Source organism: Centruroides sculpturatus, unplaced genomic scaffold (genome assembly GCF_000671375.1).
Source record: "Centruroides sculpturatus isolate CEXI.00-Female unplaced genomic scaffold, Cexi_2.0 scaffold162, whole genome shotgun sequence".
NCBI lineage: Eukaryota > Metazoa > Arthropoda > Arachnida > Scorpiones > Buthidae > Centruroides > Centruroides sculpturatus.
The window spans coordinates 879267-900309 of NW_019384555.1; the positions used below are offsets into that span (position 1 = coordinate 879267).

Genomic DNA, 21043 nt, shown 5'->3' on the forward strand with positions numbered 1-21043 from the left:
TATAAATATATAAATAAATATAAAATATATAAAATATTCAAAATATATATATTCAAAATATATTCTCATCTTATCAATGAAAGAAAATAAATTCAGTTTTAAAAATTTTAACAATTGTTATTTCTTCTGTGCATTCAGAAGTTCCTTCAAATACTATATAATATTTTTGATATGATAATGATTATGAATTTCTTAAAATTTTGATTAATGTAATTATGAATAGAGTTTGACAAAATATTAATATTTTAGATTACAAAAAGCTTATTTGTGAATACTGATATGCAAAATAGGCAAAAATGTAGAATTCTAAAGAACTGTTTACACATTCATGCTAAATTTATTCTTCAAAAAGTAGCTATTACTATATAATTGAATTAATAATGGAGACCGATCTTGCTTTCAGAGTAGTTAATACTGCCCTCTGGGATGATAAACTTAAGTGGATAAATACATAGCGGAATTCACTAAAATGATCCCATTTTAAGCTCTTCTTCACTTATTTACAATTACTGCAATTAGTTATCTACTCTGGAATATAACTATAAATGTTGAATGAATAATTACAATAATAAATTTAAATATCAATTTAATTATTAAGAAGCTCCTTCTTAATTTTTTACACTGTATTTAATAAAACATGTTTTAAGTATGGTCATCTAACTTCTCTCCATGCAAAAAATTTAAAATTTGGGCTAGATAGACATTTAGCAATTTGTCAAAATAAAATCTTGAATCTTGGCAAACAGACTTAGGCCGAGACTCCAGTGAGCTTTTACAGCAAGGGGTTAGCGTAAAACCCCTCGCTGTAAAAGCTTTTAATCACGTGACCATGATATTTTATGCCCGAGCAGGTCGTAAAATCAGCGCAAAAGCGAGTTGAGCAGTGTTCAACTTTCGATGCAAATATGACCGTAAAACGGTACCATCCACCAATCAGAAGTCAATGAAATCTAGGTCATTGTGACACGGTGCAAAAATGGCATTAAATGAGCTTTTGTGTACGTTCTCTCGTGACTACTCTAGAATAGATCCGGAAAGATTTATTGAAAACATCTGAAAGTATTCGTGTATCTACGACAAGAGGTATCCCAATTATAATAATGGATGCCTAAGACACGTGATATGGATGGCCAGAGGAAAATCCTTAAATTTAGAGGAGTATATAATAAAAAAGCTAAGCTTATAAGTGCTGTATATTATCTTAAATTAATAATACAATAATAAAAGTTAATATATGAAAGTAAAGATTATTTTTACTACATTTGTAATTATAATACAAAAAAAACTTGTAGAATATAATCATTGTCTTTATAACTTTGATAGTATCGTCCCCGTAAAAACTTCGCTAGCCGGACCTCCACTGCAATCCAGATGCAAATGCAAATAGGTCACATGATTAAAAGTTTTTATGTCGAAGGATTTTATGCCCGTTTTTACACTAGTGGAGTCTCAGCCTTAGTTCTATTATATCCAAAATCTCATCTATTTCACTTAGAAACTAATGTTTCTTCATGAAATAGATGAGGTATTGGATATAATAGAACCAAGTTGGTTTGCCAAAATTCAAATTGCTAATTATGTATCTAGCCCACATTTTCAATATCATCAATGGTTTTTGCATTGCCATTAAAAAATTTAATTTATTGAAGATGGTGTTATAAAAGTTGTTAAATAACTTTAAATCAGTTGAAAAATATTTCATGTCCTTACCTCTAAAAATTTATTAATAGTATTAAATTTGTTATTTAAGATTCTTACTGAGTGACTGAGGCCTTACATATTTAATTTAGTGATTCTAATAAGTTTTATTAAATAAATAATATTTAAAAATTTTTATTAGATGACATACAATTAATTGGTGATAAAAAAAATTAAATTTTAAATAGCAAGTTAAATACGGAGAAATTGTATTAGGCATTGAAATAATTGCACATTAAAATCAAATAAAAACTTTTATGATTTTATGAAAAAATTTTTTCATGTTCTATTCTAATTCTTAGATTGGCAGGTGAATGCCTCAAAAATATCTTTAAAATTATGTATCTGACCGTATGCTATGAAAATATATTACAGTTAAGTTAATAGATACCTGATTAACAACTTCAAAGAAAAGAGCTAATGTTGTGCTGGGATTAATACCACAGAATTTCCATTGACATGTTCCACCTACACCCAGTTCTGTATCAGATACACTGTTGCTCTTCACATTCATTGATATACAAGAACCAATTGCACCAGAAACTTTTAGTTCACGAGATGTCTGTTTTGAAATGATAATTTTATAAAATTATTATTATAAGGTGAAAAATTACTTTTATCTGTAAAATATTTATAAATAACTAAACACAATACCTTTACTTCCAAAATTGCATTAAAAGCCATTTTAAATTCTCCTTTCAAATCTGTTGCAAAAACACGTTGAAACGTTTGTTTAAATAACGTTGAATTAAATGAATCACCCATCACAATATGACCACTGTAAAATATTTAAAAGAAATATAAATTTTAGAAAAATTAAAATATCCTTTGTCATTATTATTTAGTTTATTTTTCATCCAGAAATATATTATTCATTTTAATTTGTTATATAATCATGAAAAAAGTTTTTCTTTTTAAATTATTTCCTTAAAACCTTGGAATTCTGTTTATCTTTATTAAATCAATTTGTCAATTAAAATAAATAATTAACAAGATGATAGAGTTCCTGGCACAAATTAATTTCAAATGTATTACTAAAGCTTTTACAAATTTTAAAAACATTTGAAATGCATTTTTAAACAACAATTTAAAAAAAAAAAATTACATAAAACTACTAGAAATGATTAACTACATAAGTTATTACTTAAATATATCAATAATAAAACTTTTCTATAAAGTCTAAAAACTTGCTTATGAGCATATTTTTAGTAATTACTAGATTTTGACTGAAAATTCTACATAGTACATATATATATTTGTACTATTGTTGATATATTCCAAAAATATTGTAAATATTGTATAGTCTAAAAGTCTAAATGTTCAATTTTATTTTGAATCTTACCCAGTAAAGTTTGGACAAAACTTCATTTCATGCAAACCAGTTTGATCAAGAGCACAAGAATAGATATCAATAATATGTCCTGAAGAAGAAGCTCTGCTAGCAAGACTTTCAAAATGCTAAATAAGAATATTAAACATTTTTCAGATTAAAAAAAACTTTATAATATTTAATTTTGTAATATAATAAAATTTACTTTAATGGCTTTTTTCATAAATTTACAATTATCCTTTTCAATATCATGATGAGAACGAATTGTTTGTTTTAGCTCATCTCCAACAACCATTCCTGGTCCTTGAGTACACGCTAAATTTATTCTTCAAAAAGTAGCTATTACTATATAATTGAATTAATAATGGAGACCGATCTTGCTTTCAGAGTAGTTAATACTGCCCTCTGGGATGATAAACTTAAGTGGATAAATACATAGCGGAATTCACTAAAATGATCCCATTTTAAGCTCTTCTTCACTTATTTACAATTACTGCAATTAGTTATCTACTCTGGAATATAACTATAAATGTTGAATGAATAATTACAATAATAAATTTAAATATCAATTTAATTATTAAGAAGCTCCTTCTTAATTTTTTACACTGTATTTAATAAAACATGTTTTAAGTATGGTCATCTAACTTCTCTCCATGCAAAAAATTTAAAATTTGGGCTAGATAGACATTTAGCAATTTGTCAAAATAAAATCTTGAATCTTGGCAAACAGACTTAGGCCGAGACTCCAGTGAGCTTTTACAGCAAGGGGTTAGCGTAAAACCCCTCGCTGTAAAAGCTTTTAATCACGTGACCATGATATTTTATGCCCGAGCAGGTCGTAAAATCAGCGCAAAAGCGAGTTGAGCAGTGTTCAACTTTCGATGCAAATATGACCGTAAAACGGTACCATCCACCAATCAGAAGTCAATGAAATCTAGGTCATTGTGACACGGTGCAAAAATGGCATTAAATGAGCTTTTGTGTACGTTCTCTCGTGACTACTCTAGAATAGNCAGTTTTAAAAATTTTAACAATTGTTATTTCTTCTGTGCATTCAGAAGTTCCTTCAAATACTATATAATATTTTTGATATGATAATGATTATGAATTTCTTAAAATTTTGATTAATGTAATTATGAATAGAGTTTGACAAAATATTAATATTTTAGATTACAAAAAGCTTATTTGTGAATACTGATATGCAAAATAGGCAAAAATGTAGAATTCTAAAGAACTGTTTACACATTCATGCTAAATTTATTCTTCAAAAAGTAGCTATTACTATATAATTGAATTAATAATGGAGACCGATCTTGCTTTCAGAGTAGTTAATACTGCCCTCTGGGATGATAAACTTAAGTGGATAAATACATAGCGGAATTCACTAAAATGATCCCATTTTAAGCTCTTCTTCACTTATTTACAATTACTGCAATTAGTTATCTACTCTGGAATATAACTATAAATGTTGAATGAATAATTACAATAATAAATTTAAATATCAATTTAATTATTAAGAAGCTCCTTCTTAATTTTTTACACTGTATTTAATAAAACATGTTTTAAGTATGGTCATCTAACTTCTCTCCATGCAAAAAATTTAAAATTTGGGCTAGATAGACATTTAGCAATTTGTCAAAATAAAATCTTGAATCTTGGCAAACAGACTTAGGCCGAGACTCCAGTGAGCTTTTACAGCAAGGGGTTAGCGTAAAACCCCTCGCTGTAAAAGCTTTTAATCACGTGACCATGATATTTTATGCCCGAGCAGGTCGTAAAATCAGCGCAAAAGCGAGTTGAGCAGTGTTCAACTTTCGATGCAAATATGACCGTAAAACGGTACCATCCACCAATCAGAAGTCAATGAAATCTAGGTCATTGTGACACGGTGCAAAAATGGCATTAAATGAGCTTTTGTGTACGTTCTCTCGTGACTACTCTAGAATAGATCCGGAAAGATTTATTGAAAACATCTGAAAGTATTCGTGTATCTACGACAAGAGGTATCCCAATTATAATAATGGATGCCTAAGACACGTGATATGGATGGCCAGAGGAAAATCCTTAAATTTAGAGGAGTATATAATAAAAAAGCTAAGCTTATAAGTGCTGTATATTATCTTAAATTAATAATACAATAATAAAAGTTAATATATGAAAGTAAAGATTATTTTTACTACATTTGTAATTATAATACAAAAAAAACTTGTAGAATATAATCATTGTCTTTATAACTTTGATAGTATCGTCCCCGTAAAAACTTCGCTAGCCGGACCTCCACTGCAATCCAGATGCAAATGCAAATAGGTCACATGATTAAAAGTTTTTATGTCGAAGGATTTTATGCCCGTTTTTACACTAGTGGAGTCTCAGCCTTAGTTCTATTATATCCAAAATCTCATCTATTTCACTTAGAAACTAATGTTTCTTCATGAAATAGATGAGGTATTGGATATAATAGAACCAAGTTGGTTTGCCAAAATTCAAATTGCTAATTATGTATCTAGCCCACATTTTCAATATCATCAATGGTTTTTGCATTGCCATTAAAAAATTTAATTTATTGAAGATGGTGTTATAAAAGTTGTTAAATAACTTTAAATCAGTTGAAAAATATTTCATGTCCTTACCTCTAAAAATTTATTAATAGTATTAAATTTGTTATTTAAGATTCTTACTGAGTGACTGAGGCCTTACATATTTAATTTAGTGATTCTAATAAGTTTTATTAAATAAATAATATTTAAAAATTTTTATTAGATGACATACAATTAATTGGTGATAAAAAAAATTAAATTTTAAATAGCAAGTTAAATACGGAGAAATTGTATTAGGCATTGAAATAATTGCACATTAAAATCAAATAAAAACTTTTATGATTTTATGAAAAAATTTTTTCATGTTCTATTCTAATTCTTAGATTGGCAGGTGAATGCCTCAAAAATATCTTTAAAATTATGTATCTGACCGTATGCTATGAAAATATATTACAGTTAAGTTAATAGATACCTGATTAACAACTTCAAAGAAAAGAGCTAATGTTGTGCTGGGATTAATACCACAGAATTTCCATTGACATGTTCCACCTACACCCAGTTCTGTATCAGATACACTGTTGCTCTTCACATTCATTGATATACAAGAACCAATTGCACCAGAAACTTTTAGTTCACGAGATGTCTGTTTTGAAATGATAATTTTATAAAATTATTATTATAAGGTGAAAAATTACTTTTATCTGTAAAATATTTATAAATAACTAAACACAATACCTTTACTTCCAAAATTGCATTAAAAGCCATTTTAAATTCTCCTTTCAAATCTGTTGCAAAAACACGTTGAAACGTTTGTTTAAATAACGTTGAATTAAATGAATCACCCATCACAATATGACCACTGTAAAATATTTAAAAGAAATATAAATTTTAGAAAAATTAAAATATCCTTTGTCATTATTATTTAGTTTATTTTTCATCCAGAAATATATTATTCATTTTAATTTGTTATATAATCATGAAAAAAGTTTTTCTTTTTAAATTATTTCCTTAAAACCTTGGAATTCTGTTTATCTTTATTAAATCAATTTGTCAATTAAAATAAATAATTAACAAGATGATAGAGTTCCTGGCACAAATTAATTTCAAATGTATTACTAAAGCTTTTACAAATTTTAAAAACATTTGAAATGCATTTTTAAACAACAATTTAAAAAAAAAAAAATAACNTTTAGGTAATGCTAAATAGATTTTATACTGTATACAGAACTACTGTATATGACTTATTCACTACATAAATTTTTAATTTTTTCAGTTCTATTTAATATAACTATTAACTCTAAGCTGGAAATGACCTGAATACAATAAGAATTTGATTTATTCTAATCAAGTTGCTTTCTCATCTCCTTTATAATTATTTTTTGTCTTCAGAAATATCATAATGAATGTTATTAAAATTTATGTATATTAAAATACAACTGAACATATGACATTATCAATTAAAATGTGTATAGCATTATTGTGGATAAAAGATAAAAGTTATCTCAATAGTTTTAGTCAGGGTTGTTCAACTGGCAGCCTGCAGGCCATATCTTGCCAAACCTTAATAGATAGTTTGTGTCATTGTTATTCAGTAATTATGACATTTTTGTTAGTATTCTCCTGTACACTAACTGACAGTCAACTTTTGTGCTCAACAACATAATAATCAAATTTGTGAAATTTTGATTTGAAAATATGTTCAATGTTTGATACTTCTTATTTATGTTGTTTATATAATAAATAAATATTATAATAAATATTAATTTTTCTAACCTCTAGCAATCCAACAGCAATTGATAGAGCTACACCAGTTGATCTTAGTGGACGTTTACCAGATGCTACAGGCCAAGGATCTCTCTGTAATTCTCCCAGCAAATCTGTCAAACTCATATCACATTTATGAACAGGTTGCAAAAACCTAATGAATTTACATATAAACTTTAAAAATTTCAGAAGGAAAATATAAACAAATAAAAGATAAACAAATTTACCTATTAGCAGGTGGCACAGGTTGTCCTCCAGGTCCACGTGGCTGTTGCTGAACTGGTTGCTGATGGTGATATTTTCCAATTCCCAACATTTCCTAAAAAGTAATTCATTACTATTTACATTATACAATAGACTCTGCTTATTGTAATCAGGAATAATGCTGTCAAAGTTAGCAGATCCCAAAACACAAGCTAAAATACACTACAAATAAGTAATAATAATATTTGGCGTAAAAGGCTTTAGCCTGTTACAAGGGCGTTTGATTTTAAAAATGCGTTTTAACATCTTACATAATCACGTCTTAACGACACTGATATATTCTATTTACAGATCTATAGAATTACATTAATATTTTGTCACAATTATCATTTAATAAATTGTTTAACATAGTTATATAACATATAAATCATGTTAGTATTAGCTCTGTCAAAAGTCTTATACATTTCCATCTCATTATTACAGTTAGCCAGTGGTCCCATCTGGAGCCTTTGTAGTTTATCCTTTTCATTACAGCATTCACATATAATATGAACTCTAGATAAAATTTTGGTACAATTTGGACATTTAGATTGGGTATAGTCTATATATTTATCATTTATAATTATTCCATTTTTATTTAACCTAATCTTAACTTCATGTATAAAAAACTTTTTGATGTTAAAAGCTAGATTTGTCAATATATAGTTATTATTTACTGGGTAATTTTGGATTCTTGCATACCAGCTTGTGTTTTCCTGTTTTCGTATATCTTCAATGTCTTGAACAATGAAGAGCTCCATAGCTCTGTATATTATTTCTTTACTATACTGCTCCATATTGTGTGTACGATCCAAAAACAATTTAATAGAAAATCCGTATTTATTTACTATCTTTGATAGCTGTATTATCCAACTTCGTCTTAAGTCCATTTCCCTTGATTTGTGATATAGTAAAAACAATAATTTTGTTGTTATGTCTTCTGCCTTAATAATTTTTTGTAGAAACATTAAATATCTTTTTATTAATATAGTATTTAGTCTAAATCTATTTGTTTCTAATCTTAAAGCGCTGCCCATGATATTAAATTTAACTGGAATATCTTGCGTATAAATATATACTACAAATAAGTATGCAGATCAACACAACAGTTTTGTAATCAGAATTTGGTTATTGTTAGCTTCATGTATATAAATTTTATTAAGCTTGCTTTTCTTGATGGCAACAAGTGGCTGATAGCAAGCAATAATTATCAGTTATGGTTATCAATTTTGGCCAGTGCTTTTAAATGTTAATCATTCTAATTGTTATTTGCTTGTAATACGATTTAAATTATTGGCATTAAGATACTTTTTATTACAGCTGATCATAGACAAACAATACTGGATGAATTATAAATTAATAATTATAATCAAGAAATCTTCAATTCATACATTTTTTGTTTTAAAATGGCTTTTTAATCTTATACACAATAAATTTCCCTCAATTGTAGTTTTATATACTTACTCCAGTTAATGTTATTACATTATTAGTCAGTTACCATAATTTGGAACAAACAGGAACAGCTCTCTGTATAAATCATTATATAATGCCAATAACATTAATGATATGGCCTCATAAGTTGTGTTAAAAGATTGTCTTATACTCCTTAACAACAAAGTAATATACAGAGTAATCAAATTCCTCACTTTTCCTTCTTACTTGATGTTTCTTCTCAGCCCTACCCATGGGATGAAAACAAACAGTAACTTACTTCTATTTACAACTACAGAAGTAAATGGAACACTTTTAGTTTGCAAAAAGGGTCTATTAGGTACTAAGGCCTTATATTATGCCCATTACATCAAGAAAAAAAGAACTTGAAAAAAGTTGATCAGGTCACTTGTGTAATCTGAAAAACTGATTAAATAAATACAAATTGAAGAGTTTTTAATAAAAAATAATTAAGTCACTGAAGTTGCCAGAAAACTTATGTTTTTGAAGTATGATAAGTTTTCTGAAGTGATGGTAATGGACAAAGATTCCTAACAACATCCCCTTAGGTGAAGCAAATCCAAAGCCTCCCCACATCTTCAAAAATTTCATACTCTGTGATATTCTATAGAAGGGCACCACATACATATCCATCATCTTTAATTTAACTGAATTTGGCAACAGTTTGCTAAAGTCCTTTCGTTTTTTATATACCTTCATTACAGAAAAGTCACCTTAAAATTTTGGCTTGTTTATGCAGATAAATTAAAAGAAATTTGTAATAAAAATTTATGATACATTATGAAAAAAAAATTGTTTTCTTAAAAAAGTTCAGCTGAAGGTTACCTATAGTAAAAATATACATAAATACCTTGTAAAATGTTGTTCACTCTAATTTCATTTTACTTCTTGATTTCTTGAGTTAGTAGTAAATTTAAGTATGTTAGCCTAAATGTTATTTCATGTATAATAATAATAATTAGTTGTTATTAAGACTTATAGACTGTATTACTTCAAACTGTACAAAACAGTTAATTTATTTTACTTTAAGAATTAGTGCAATTTGCCAATAAATTTTATTTGAATTATTAACATAAAATTGTTTATTCTAAAAGGAATCTCTTTTCTAGTAAATTACTCAATCCCTTTATTTATAAACTAAGCAAGCTAAAAATGGTCATTCTTTCAGTCACTTCCTTTTTCTCTTCTCATGTATGTTTACTAAAACTTATGTAATAGTTTTTCTTGGGATTTACTCAACAATATGTATTCTTTCATATAGAGGGGATTTTGCATTTTGGCAGCTTTTGTCTCTCTACACTTCAATATTTTAAAGCTTCCATTTAATATCACATTCAATATATGCAATATTTCATAGCATTCAAATTCTTTTCCTACATTATCATTATTTCTGTCTTTATGAATAATTTCACACTTAATGCAACAATTAACTGGGAACATAACATTTCACAAAACTTTACTAAACTTAAAAAATATTTCCTAAAATAAGAGTTTTGAACTCCTGAAATAAATTTTTTGTTCATCGTAATTACAAGTAAATTCTAACTAACTATATAATTACAACTGCATTGTAATTATATAGTTAGTATAGTTGTTCATGATAAAATATATCAATTAAAAAAATACCTGAATCTGTTTAGCTGTTAGATCTTTAGTGCCTCTAAAAACATAACTTTTTGAACAACCTTCGCATCCTAGTTCATGAACTTGAACCATCCTTCCAAATGTAATTAATCCAATTAATGCATTTGGTGGCAATAATGAGAGAGACATTTGGAGAGATTCCTAAAATATAATTTTTCACTTTTTTACTGAGAAATTTTATTATTAATTAATATCACTACTACTATTTCTTTACATATTAGATATTTTAATAAAATAAATATTAATATCAAGACAATTTACTAACCTTTAATGCGTTTAACTCATCATCATCAGTACATGTGTCAATTACAAACAGGAATATTGGAGGAAGACATGTTGCTCTCTAAAAAAAAAAATTAACATTATTGACTCATGATATAAAAACCCTTGATTTGCATTGTACTTGGATTGCATAAACTCAATTTAACATGGTTAGAAAAATGTGACAAAATTTTGTTTTAAAACGGTGTTTCAATTCAGCATGGTATTTTAAAATATTCTTATTGCTAAAATTAATGTTTAGACTTATATCAGTTATTTTGATATTGCAATCATGCTGCTACTTTCATCTTAAGCAACAACAAGATGGAAATATGTATTTTGCACTATGCCTTCATAAGCAAAGATAAAGAATAAAATTTCATTTTTGTTCATTTTATATCAAAAACTTAGAACATATCTCGATTTCCCATAGAAATATTAGTCTTGACTTACATAAAACCAATCTATGAAGCACATGCTGAAATTCCTGAGCTACAGTCTATGCTTTCAGATATTTGAATTAATAGCAAAAACCAAGTGTACAACAGACACTTATATTTATTGGCCATTCTGAAACAGACTTGACAGCAAACGCACATTTTCACTTTCATGGTGGAAAAATGAACGACATTGTCATTTTATTTTGTCAGTAACCTGTCATTAGTTTTCTTCTAAAAGCAAAACTATCAATTCCTCCCATTAGGTGCAATTGTTGAAGGAACTGAGCATCCATACAAATACACTGTCATCCTATAACACAACAATATGCATCCTTACACAGCAGGCCACAACTAAGATGCTGAATTGGACATTGTTGTCTCATTCTTTGTATAGTCCTGGTCTCACTCTGTCACATTTTATTCTGTTTCGTCCACTAAAAACAGTCTGCAGGGTAGTTTGATGATGATGATATTGTCAAGTTGGAGTTTTTCACCTGACCAATCTGCATCTTAACAGTAACAAAATGGACTTTTAATGCATTTTGTGACTAAATGTGTGGCAACAGTTATGTCAAAAAGTAAACTTACATAGTAAGTATTTATTACCACAAACACCATTAAATTTGATGTCATGCTATTCACATAATTTAATTTGGCTCAAGACTTTCAGTACATGTGTTGTACCATGTAAATCACAGTTTACATGTATTATATTGGTTTTCTCTAAATATAAAATATTACAAAATATTGAAAACAGTTTCTGTAATTAAAATTATATATTATTTATCTTTTTTATTAATCAATCTGATAGAAAGGTCTTCAAATGATAAGTTAGTTCTTATGTGATTTTTATTTTTATGAACTACAGGTAACCCCCGTATAACATGGCACTTCTATAGCACGCGTTCACTCTAACACGGTTCGGGAATTGGGTAAAACCCTCGTACCGCATAAAATGTAATAAAGGGTGCATTCTTTTATACTTCTGCATAACTCTGCTCAAGCATTCTAATTGTTTTCATGGCTACTTTAAATGCTCTTTCAACAAATAATCCATTTAATGGTTATATTTTACAATTGGGACCCTTCTTTTGCCTCTAAAAGCTCATTTTAGAATGATAGATTCCTCCATCATGATACTATCGATAGTGCAGGTGCCGCCATCTTTCTTTCACCATCATTCCTAAATTCCTACAAACAGTGGCGCGCTCCCGTTGCAGAGCGACCACTATTAATAAACGCACCCAAAAACTGTTACCAGTTGATGATGCTCACGCTGAGATCATCATACAGGATGAATAATCCTCTGGTAAAATATTTACTTTAATAATAAATAAGTATTTTACCTATGAAAAAAATGAATAATAAATCTGATTTAAATAAGGATTTAACAGCATGNCAGTAGGATGACGTCCAATCTATCAATAAGCAACGCAATGCGTAAGCGATATGCCAAGGGGATGCCTAAAATAACGAACATTTAGTATCCCTTGCTACGTAATCGATTGTAAAGGTGCGTACCATAGTAATCGTGTTTATTCGGCGCAACGTTTGAGTCAATCCTTCGGAGGCCTCAATTGTATTACGTCCATTGCCTTTATCGTTTAACGTTAAATTTAGTCTGTTACTAATTATTGTTAATTGTGTAGAACCGTCCACGGCTGGCTTGGTTATAGAAAATATAAAAAAGATGGAATTTGTTGTACGGCGCTTGTGAGATAACATCAGTTTTTTTTAGTTGCGATGGCTTCACGGTTATTTTAAAACTTTTAATGTAACTTTTATGTAGTTTTTAATTTCTTTATATCAAAAAAATTATTTTAAGTTGTAAAGATTTCAGTTGTGTGCACATGTCTGGTAGACTTCATGGATTAGTTTTTTACTAAAAATTTGAATATGGCAGCATATTTTATACACTGCATTCACAACACACACTACTTTGTCTTATACATATCCATTATTCTTGCCAAAACAAATCAAAACTGTCTTTGAGCCAGAAACTAATAATTCCAATTTGACTCTTAAGTAGAAGAACTGATTGAGAAATGAAAAGTTCTCTAAATATAAAATATTTTACATTGTACATTATTGTCTAATGACATTGTATTTATGTCATTAGACAAAATTAGCATAAAAACAACATTGCTTGTCAGTTACAAAGAGAACAGTATCACAAGGCTTTATGCTTTTGTCAGTTCCAAATTGGAGGCTTTAGTAATGTAATGTGATGGAGACAAGTTGTAATGGTAGCTAATACAAAAACACATTATTTTGCTGATACTACACTTCACTTGGAATGGAATGGAGTTGAATGTCAATAAGACTGAATCTGAATTGCCAAATTTGAAATATAATAATGTTTTCATTAAAAATAACAAACTGGTAATATTTTATTATTTCTTTTCTGCTCAATAAAAATTAAATACTAATTTTGAATATAATGATATCAGAATCTTCTTTCTTCTTATTCCCATCATAAGATTTAGAAATACTTAGTGCTTACAAAATTTAAAATCTGGCTCCCCATTAACATACATTAATTTCTGGCCCTCAGCCATATTAAAGTTGGATATCTACTGTCCTACATGATTCTATTATTTGAAATATATTTCATCTTCATTTCTAAAATTTCTATTGAAGAATTTTTAATATATTAAGCTTAATAGATGTGATGTATATTCATAATTTATTTCAATTCTCAATTAATAGCTTCTATTTTAATCATGAAACTAAAAATCTCTAGTTAAAATGCAAAAAAATATGGTAAAGCTTTTTGTTCTATAATTTATTTCTTCATACATATAACAACAATAACAACAACATGGTTATATTTAAAGGACAATCACACCACAGGTTGTAAGTTGACACACTGATATTCTTTATTCTCTCTTTTTTTCCTCCAAAATGTACATTTCAGACTTCATCTTCAGTTGGAGTAAATGCTATCATAGGGATAAAAAAATGTTTCCACTATGTTACATAATGAATGAGACATAGAATAAAGAATATCAGTGTGTCAACCTACGACCTGTGGCATGATTGTCCTTTACATGTAACCACATTGTTATTTTCTCCAATAGTTTTATATTTTAAATAAATTCACTTGAATGTGATAGCAAATGTTTTGAATTTGAGCATTTTAAAAATTAATTTATTTTTATCATTATAAGTTTCTTCACATCATATATATCTATACTAATATAATAAAGAGGTAATGTTTGTATGTATGTTAGTTGATGATGATGATATTGTCAAGTTGGAGTTTTTCACCTGACCAATCTGCATCTTAACAGTAACAAAATGGACTTTTAATGCATTTTGTGACTAAATGTGTGGCAACAGTTATGTCAAAAAGTAAACTTACATAGTAAGTATTTATTACCACAAACACCATTAAATTTGATGTCATGCTATTCACATAATTTAATTTGGCTCAAGACTTTCAGTACATGTGTTGTACCATGTAAATCACAGTTTACATGTATTATATTGGTTTTCTCTAAATATAAAATATTACAAAATATTGAAAACAGTTTCTGTAATTAAAATTATATATTATTTATCTTTTTTATTAATCAATCTGATAGAAAGGTCTTCAAATAGAAAAGTCACCTTAAAATTTTGGCTTGTTTATGCAGATAAATTAAAAGAAATTTGTAATAAAAATTTATGATACATTATGAAAAAAAAATTGTTTTCTTAAAAAAGTTCAGCTGAAGGTTACCTATAGTAAAAATATACATAAATACCTTGTAAAATGTTGTTCACTCTAATTTCATTTTACTTCTTGATTTCTTGAGTTAGTAGTAAATTTAAGTATGTTAGCCTAAATGTTATTTCATGTATAATAATAATAATTAGTTGTTATTAAGACTTATAGACTGTATTACTTCAAACTGTACAAAACAGTTAATTTATTTTACTTTAAGAATTAGTGCAATTTGCCAATAAATTTTATTTGAATTATTAACATAAAATTGTTTATTCTAAAAGGAATCTCTTTTCTAGTAAATTACTCAATNAGAATGTACACAAAGAAGGGATTTTTCGATATTCCCCCCGGGGAGAGAGGGACAGGATTAAGGCTTACTGTGAAGAACTTCACTTCTATTAGGCCTATACTATTTTAGATGCGATTTTTTGCATTTTTGATTGCATTTTAATAGAGTATGTCAACACAATGTATACTAAGAAGGGATTTTTCGATATTTTCCTCGCGGGGGAGAAGGACAAGATTAAGGCTTACTGTGAAAAACTTGGCTTCTATTATACTATTTTAGATGCGGGTTTTTGCGCTATTGATTGCGTTTTAATAGGGTACGTCAAGAGAATGTACACTAAGAAAAAATTTTCCCCCACGGGGAAGTGTTATACATTTATAATAGATACATTTTGAGCCACAACAAGGCGTGGCGGGGTCTGCTAGTTGTATATATTTTGTGAAAATAATTTATAAATTGTATTCAAGTATGTTTTGATAAAAGAAGAAAAATCTATTTGCAATATGTACTATATATAGCAAATATTAATACACAAAAACAATTTTAGAATTTAAGTTTAAATGTAAACTTACAGTTATTGTATATTCTATTGTTGCAAATTGTGGTATTAATTCTGCAGGCTGATGATGTTCAGATATTGCTGCATATTGAGGTGGAAACTGTAAATTGAAATTATTGTTAAAATTCACTGATATGATCATAATATTTGAAATAATTTTAAATCAAAACAAAAGTAATTCTTACAGGATTGCGCTGAAAGCAGAAGTTGCAAACCCACAATTTTGCTCTGTAGTCCACTTGGCTATAAAATATTTAAAAAGCAAGCATATATAAATAATTTTAAAATATAATAATAATGTTAAAATGTACCATAATGGATTCAAAATGGCTTTGCATGTCGGACGTGTACAAAGAACCGGATCGTAGTGGATCGGTGGAAAATCCAATCGTTCTTTCAGAGGTGTAAACAAACAACCCAATGGAACAACAAGGCGCGTAGTTTCTAATCTACTAGAAGGCCAAGCATTCCAACTAAACCGGATTCCATTTTGATCTTCATTTTGCTGAATATAATCTTGATATGTTGCCATAATTATATTAGGCTGAAAACATAATTGAAATGTATTATTTATAGTAATTGTTTATTTCAAACTTTAGAAATATTTTAAAAAACAAAAACATAGAAACAGTCAAACAATCACCTTAAATAATTGGGCTATAACTCCATTAATTTAATGATTAATACTAAGTAATTTGCTACTAGAGATAGACGTTAGGTACCATCTCTTAACTAAATTAATAATTATAATTTTAATAATTTAGAATCTTCCGGAAGAAAAGTGGCCGGCCGAGTGCCGTCGCGGAGTTTTACTTCGGCCGTGGGCATCCTCGGCCAGGCACCGCGATTAACCACGTAAGGTTATATCTAAATTTAAATACAACCGGAAACAAAGGCTAGCTCTTGGTCCGGGTGGCACAACTGGCAAGCGGAGGTTGCAGGTTCAAGCCCTACCCCGGATCAGTTATTTTCTTCCAGATGGTTTTAAATTGTTTAATAAATTATTAATTTAGTTAAGAAATGGCACCTAACATCTACCTCTAGCAGTAAATTACTTAGTATTAATCATTAAATTAGTAGAGTTATAGCCCAATTATTTAAGGCAATTGTTGGATTATGTTTCTAAGTTGTTGTTTTTTAAAATATTTCTAATTTTTTTTTTTTTTATAAAAACTGATCCATAAATAGTGTTGTAATGAATACATGTTAATGCTTATTGCAATAAATGCCAATTATTCTAGCATTGTAAAGATTCATAGTTAAACTGGAAACAAATTACAGTATGTGCATTGTAATAAAAAAAATTAGAATTTAAAAATGCATTAGTTCATATAAAATTTGAATGTTTATAATTTCCTTTTTTTTGTGTGTGTGTTCACTTCTAACTATAAATAAACACTCAAAGTAATTAAAACAAATATTTTAACTATTTCAAAAACAACACCTATATAATATTTAAATATTATCTAATCTAATCAGTTATAAATTAGGTATCTATAATTGATAAGCATTACCACAAATCTTTTTCTTATTTGTAGATATTACATTCTCTGAACAAATAATTAATTTATGTCAACTTCCAAATATGAATTGTAAAACGATAAACATTACACTGAAAATTCAAATGAGATAAATTTCACTTAAATTATTTAAGTGCCCCAATTTAGCCTAATAAAATAAACTGCTATCAACAAAAACTGAATATTTTGTATTTTAATATTAATAATGTAATAAAATTAGTCAAAATATTATGGTAAAGTTAAAAATAATTAACTAACTCTTACAAAGTGAATTTAAGTTTCAAAATAATATACTTCTTAGTACATTTATTCAAGCATTACTTATTAATGCGCATTTACCATTATAAAATAGACGATAAAATTCATAAAACCCGAAACCGGGTCGATAAACAAAATAGCTATTTAATTCGGGTAAGAGATTTTTTGTTTGCTAAAATATTTGAAAATATTTCTTTTATTACAGTAATGTTTCTAGCGAAATAACCGACCAGCTTAAAATAACTTCAACGGATTAAGACGAGGTTCTAAACCAGTGTTTTCCAAACCGGGATCCGCACGAAAAATTTTGTGCATAGGAAATTCAAAATTTTGTAGACTCAAGCATAAAAGCCAATAATTGAATATTTTACAAATTATATTTTATACATTTCTGAAATTCTAAGTTCATTTACTTTAAATTTATCTTTTTTTTCTATCGATTAACTTAACGTCTACATTACTAAAATAAGTGGCATAGTACTTTAATAGGTAGATCGGTAATTAAAAATCGACGACGAAGCAACCGCAAAAACCATTTATTTGACAATTTTCAATTTACATTATTTTCAACATTATTTTCAATTTACGGATGTTTGGAGAAGGCGAAATTTTCCATTTTCACAAGAGGGACCGGACGGACCGGAAAAGGTCGAGAAGCGCCGCGGCACTTCTCGACCTTTTCCGGCCAGACTCGCATCGGCCAGACGGGAATCCTTCCCGTCCGGCCGAGGTGGCACCCGCCGTTCCAGGAGTCCCGGAATCGAATCCGACGGGCCGAAAAACCCGAGGAATTTCGGAGGGGGACCGTCCGGACGGGCAGGGATCCGGCCTCCGAGGCCGGGTCCGAAACCCGGAAGGCCGACCGAATAGGTCTCCCGGGCACCCGCGGGGCAGAAAGAGCCCCGGAAGAAACCCTTTCCGCCGAGGACGACGAGGCGGTGCCGCGCCGGCGTAACGATTTCCGCGGCGACGCGTTTCGTAACCGGCCGTTCCGCTTAGACGACAACTTTTTAAACACATTAAATTTATTCCTCTTGGCTATTTCACATTCTAACTTTTTTGTAGATCCACGCGTGGCCACTTTGGACCAAAACTGGCGCAACTCAAAAAAGTGCGATTTTTCGATCACGTGGCAATCGAAACGAAAACGTAGTACATTTTTACGCGAAAGAGCGTCACAAAAGTAACTGGCGTATTCGGCCACTAGGGAGCAGTTACGCGGGAGTTAAGCGATACAGTAGACCCCCTATAACACGGTAGATAATTCCGCGTTATAGGGGGGTCTACCGAATTCGGTTAAACTTTGGTTAAATGTTTACAAGGAATTTTCTCAAAACTAGTAATTTTGAGTGGCGCTAGTTTTCTTCCAAAGTGGCGATATTATTTTAGACGACATTGCGGGAAAATATTGTAATCTACCGACGAATAATCGACAGACGACACAGATAACTTTTGAATAGATTTGGTGAAAATACGTTATTTTGGATTACAGGACCATAAACTACAATGAGATGTTTAAATATGGTAATATACGATTGGGATTTTTCATCGAAGTTAATTATTATAAAATTATAAACAGAATGTGTTCGCATTAAAGTACAGTAAATCTCTTGCCGAGAGTTAACAATTATATAATTAACAAGCGAAGATATTTTTAATTTGTAAATAAAAAAGAAACGATGACAAATGCACCCGTACTACTTAACATTGGCAATGGCCGAATTATAAAACCTTTCGGTTATTTCGCAGACACAAACCATTATTTATCGAACGTCTCGGTAAAATTAAAAGCAATTATTTCGTATATTTAAAGAAATAAACCTAATTAAAACTAAACATTTCCTTACCTCTTATGTTACGTTCGGTCTAAGAGCCACGTAAGGGAATACGTAGCGCTACCTATCGCTCGCTTCTGAATCGCACTCGTTTCCTCTAATAGAACCTAATATGTACGAGTAAATGTTTGTTAATGATGAATGAAATTATTTTTTAAATTTACTTTTATTAAATGAATATTTGATGAAATAGTTCGTTTTTCGTTTAATGTGATACGTCTACTCGACAAAGCGAAATTATTTATTTATTGACTCGTTCCGTCTTTTAAGCCGCGAAAAGTTTCGGGCCTATCGTGGGTTCGACCGGGCCCAAATGGCGCGGCCGGTTGGTCGGGCGGTATAATTTCTGGGGTTGCTCGCTCGGATTCTATCTCGTGTCCTCGGACTGATAGATCTTAAATATCGCCTCGACTATCCGGTGGCCGAGGCAAACGTAAGTAAGCGAATCATTCGATGACTAAATGGCCCGGTGGTTAAGGCGGTATTCTACCGTTCTGGAGAACACCTAATCGAATCCGAATGGATCGAAAAACCTTAGGAATTTTTCGTAAATGGCCTGTTTGGATACTTCGGACCACGTCCCTCGTCACTCGTCTACCCAATTGTGGGAGACGGCCGGATGGCCCAGCCATCGAGGTGGCAGCCTAACGCTTTGGGGGACGCGGGATGGCATCCGGACGGGTCGAAAAATCCCCAGGAATGTTTCGGGAATGGTCCGTCCGGATCGGGCCCCGTTTTCCCCAAGCCCGTTATGGGTTGGGCCAGGCCCACAATGCAAATTGTGGGCCTGGTCTGTTAGGGTTAACTGTTATTATTTGCTATTTTAATTTTTTAACGACGACCATCGAGTACCTATGACTGAAATGCAGTGATTAAATTCTTTATTCCAAAAACGCAAATTCCATAATTTAAATTTAAAAATATATATATCTGAGTCTAATACACTAGCTATAAACGAAAAAACCCATTTCAAATATGCAGTATTTGCATTTTCTGTTATAAACAACAAAAAGGTGCCCACCGATGATCGAATGGATAACTGGTCGTGGGTTCGCGCCTCATCAAAGGGTTGGCTTAATGGCGTTTTCGAAGTTTTTTTGCGTGTCTAACACCTAAATAGGAATCAATTTACCGTAGAAAGTCTTCCCGGGGCCGAAAACGCCGGGTCTGGCGTTTTCGTCTTCTATTAAGGTTTGATTGCGATTCGCACGATAACGGCAGGCAATCCTACTGGTAGGCACTACCGACAGAATAGCTGCGCAAATAGGATGATCCTACCAGCAGTATACTGTACCAATATTCCATAAGCTGTTCCTGCTCGTAGAATGGGCGGTAAGATGGCCTGAAAGAGAGGGAGACGGTGAGTCAAGTCACTGTTGGAAAAATGTGAATCTTGGCATATTATAAACGCATAAAGACATGCAAGCACTTCCGTGAAAAAGTATTGTAAGAAAATCCTCTAGTCTTTATTAATCGATGCGGCAGCTGTATTTTGCTCCCA

The 21043-nt window shown here is 30.0% G+C and overlaps 1 protein-coding gene across 1 annotated transcript in view; it reads right to left on the minus strand.

Annotated features, from left to right (window-relative positions):
- Window positions 1–19640, minus strand: part of LOC111623807 (protein transport protein Sec23A-like) — a 28360-nt gene extending 8720 nt beyond the window's left edge. Inside the window, exons 1-13 of the mRNA XM_023366508.1 lie at window positions 19555–19640; window positions 16241–16473; window positions 16115–16172; window positions 15943–16029; window positions 10934–11011; window positions 10651–10809; window positions 7557–7648; window positions 7339–7483; window positions 6088–6208; window positions 3234–3343; window positions 3041–3156; window positions 2353–2476; window positions 2090–2260 (exon numbers count right to left, since the gene is read on the minus strand). Of these exons, the coding sequence (XP_023222276.1) occupies window positions 2090–2260; window positions 2353–2476; window positions 3041–3156; window positions 3234–3343; window positions 6088–6208; window positions 7339–7483; window positions 7557–7648; window positions 10651–10809; window positions 10934–11011; window positions 15943–16029; window positions 16115–16172; window positions 16241–16461 (1482 nt within the window). The 5' untranslated portion in view covers window positions 16462–16473; window positions 19555–19640. The remainder of the gene's footprint in view (window positions 1–2089; window positions 2261–2352; window positions 2477–3040; window positions 3157–3233; window positions 3344–6087; window positions 6209–7338; window positions 7484–7556; window positions 7649–10650; window positions 10810–10933; window positions 11012–15942; window positions 16030–16114; window positions 16173–16240; window positions 16474–19554) is intronic.
- Between the last annotated feature and the right edge of the window lie 1403 nt (window positions 19641–21043).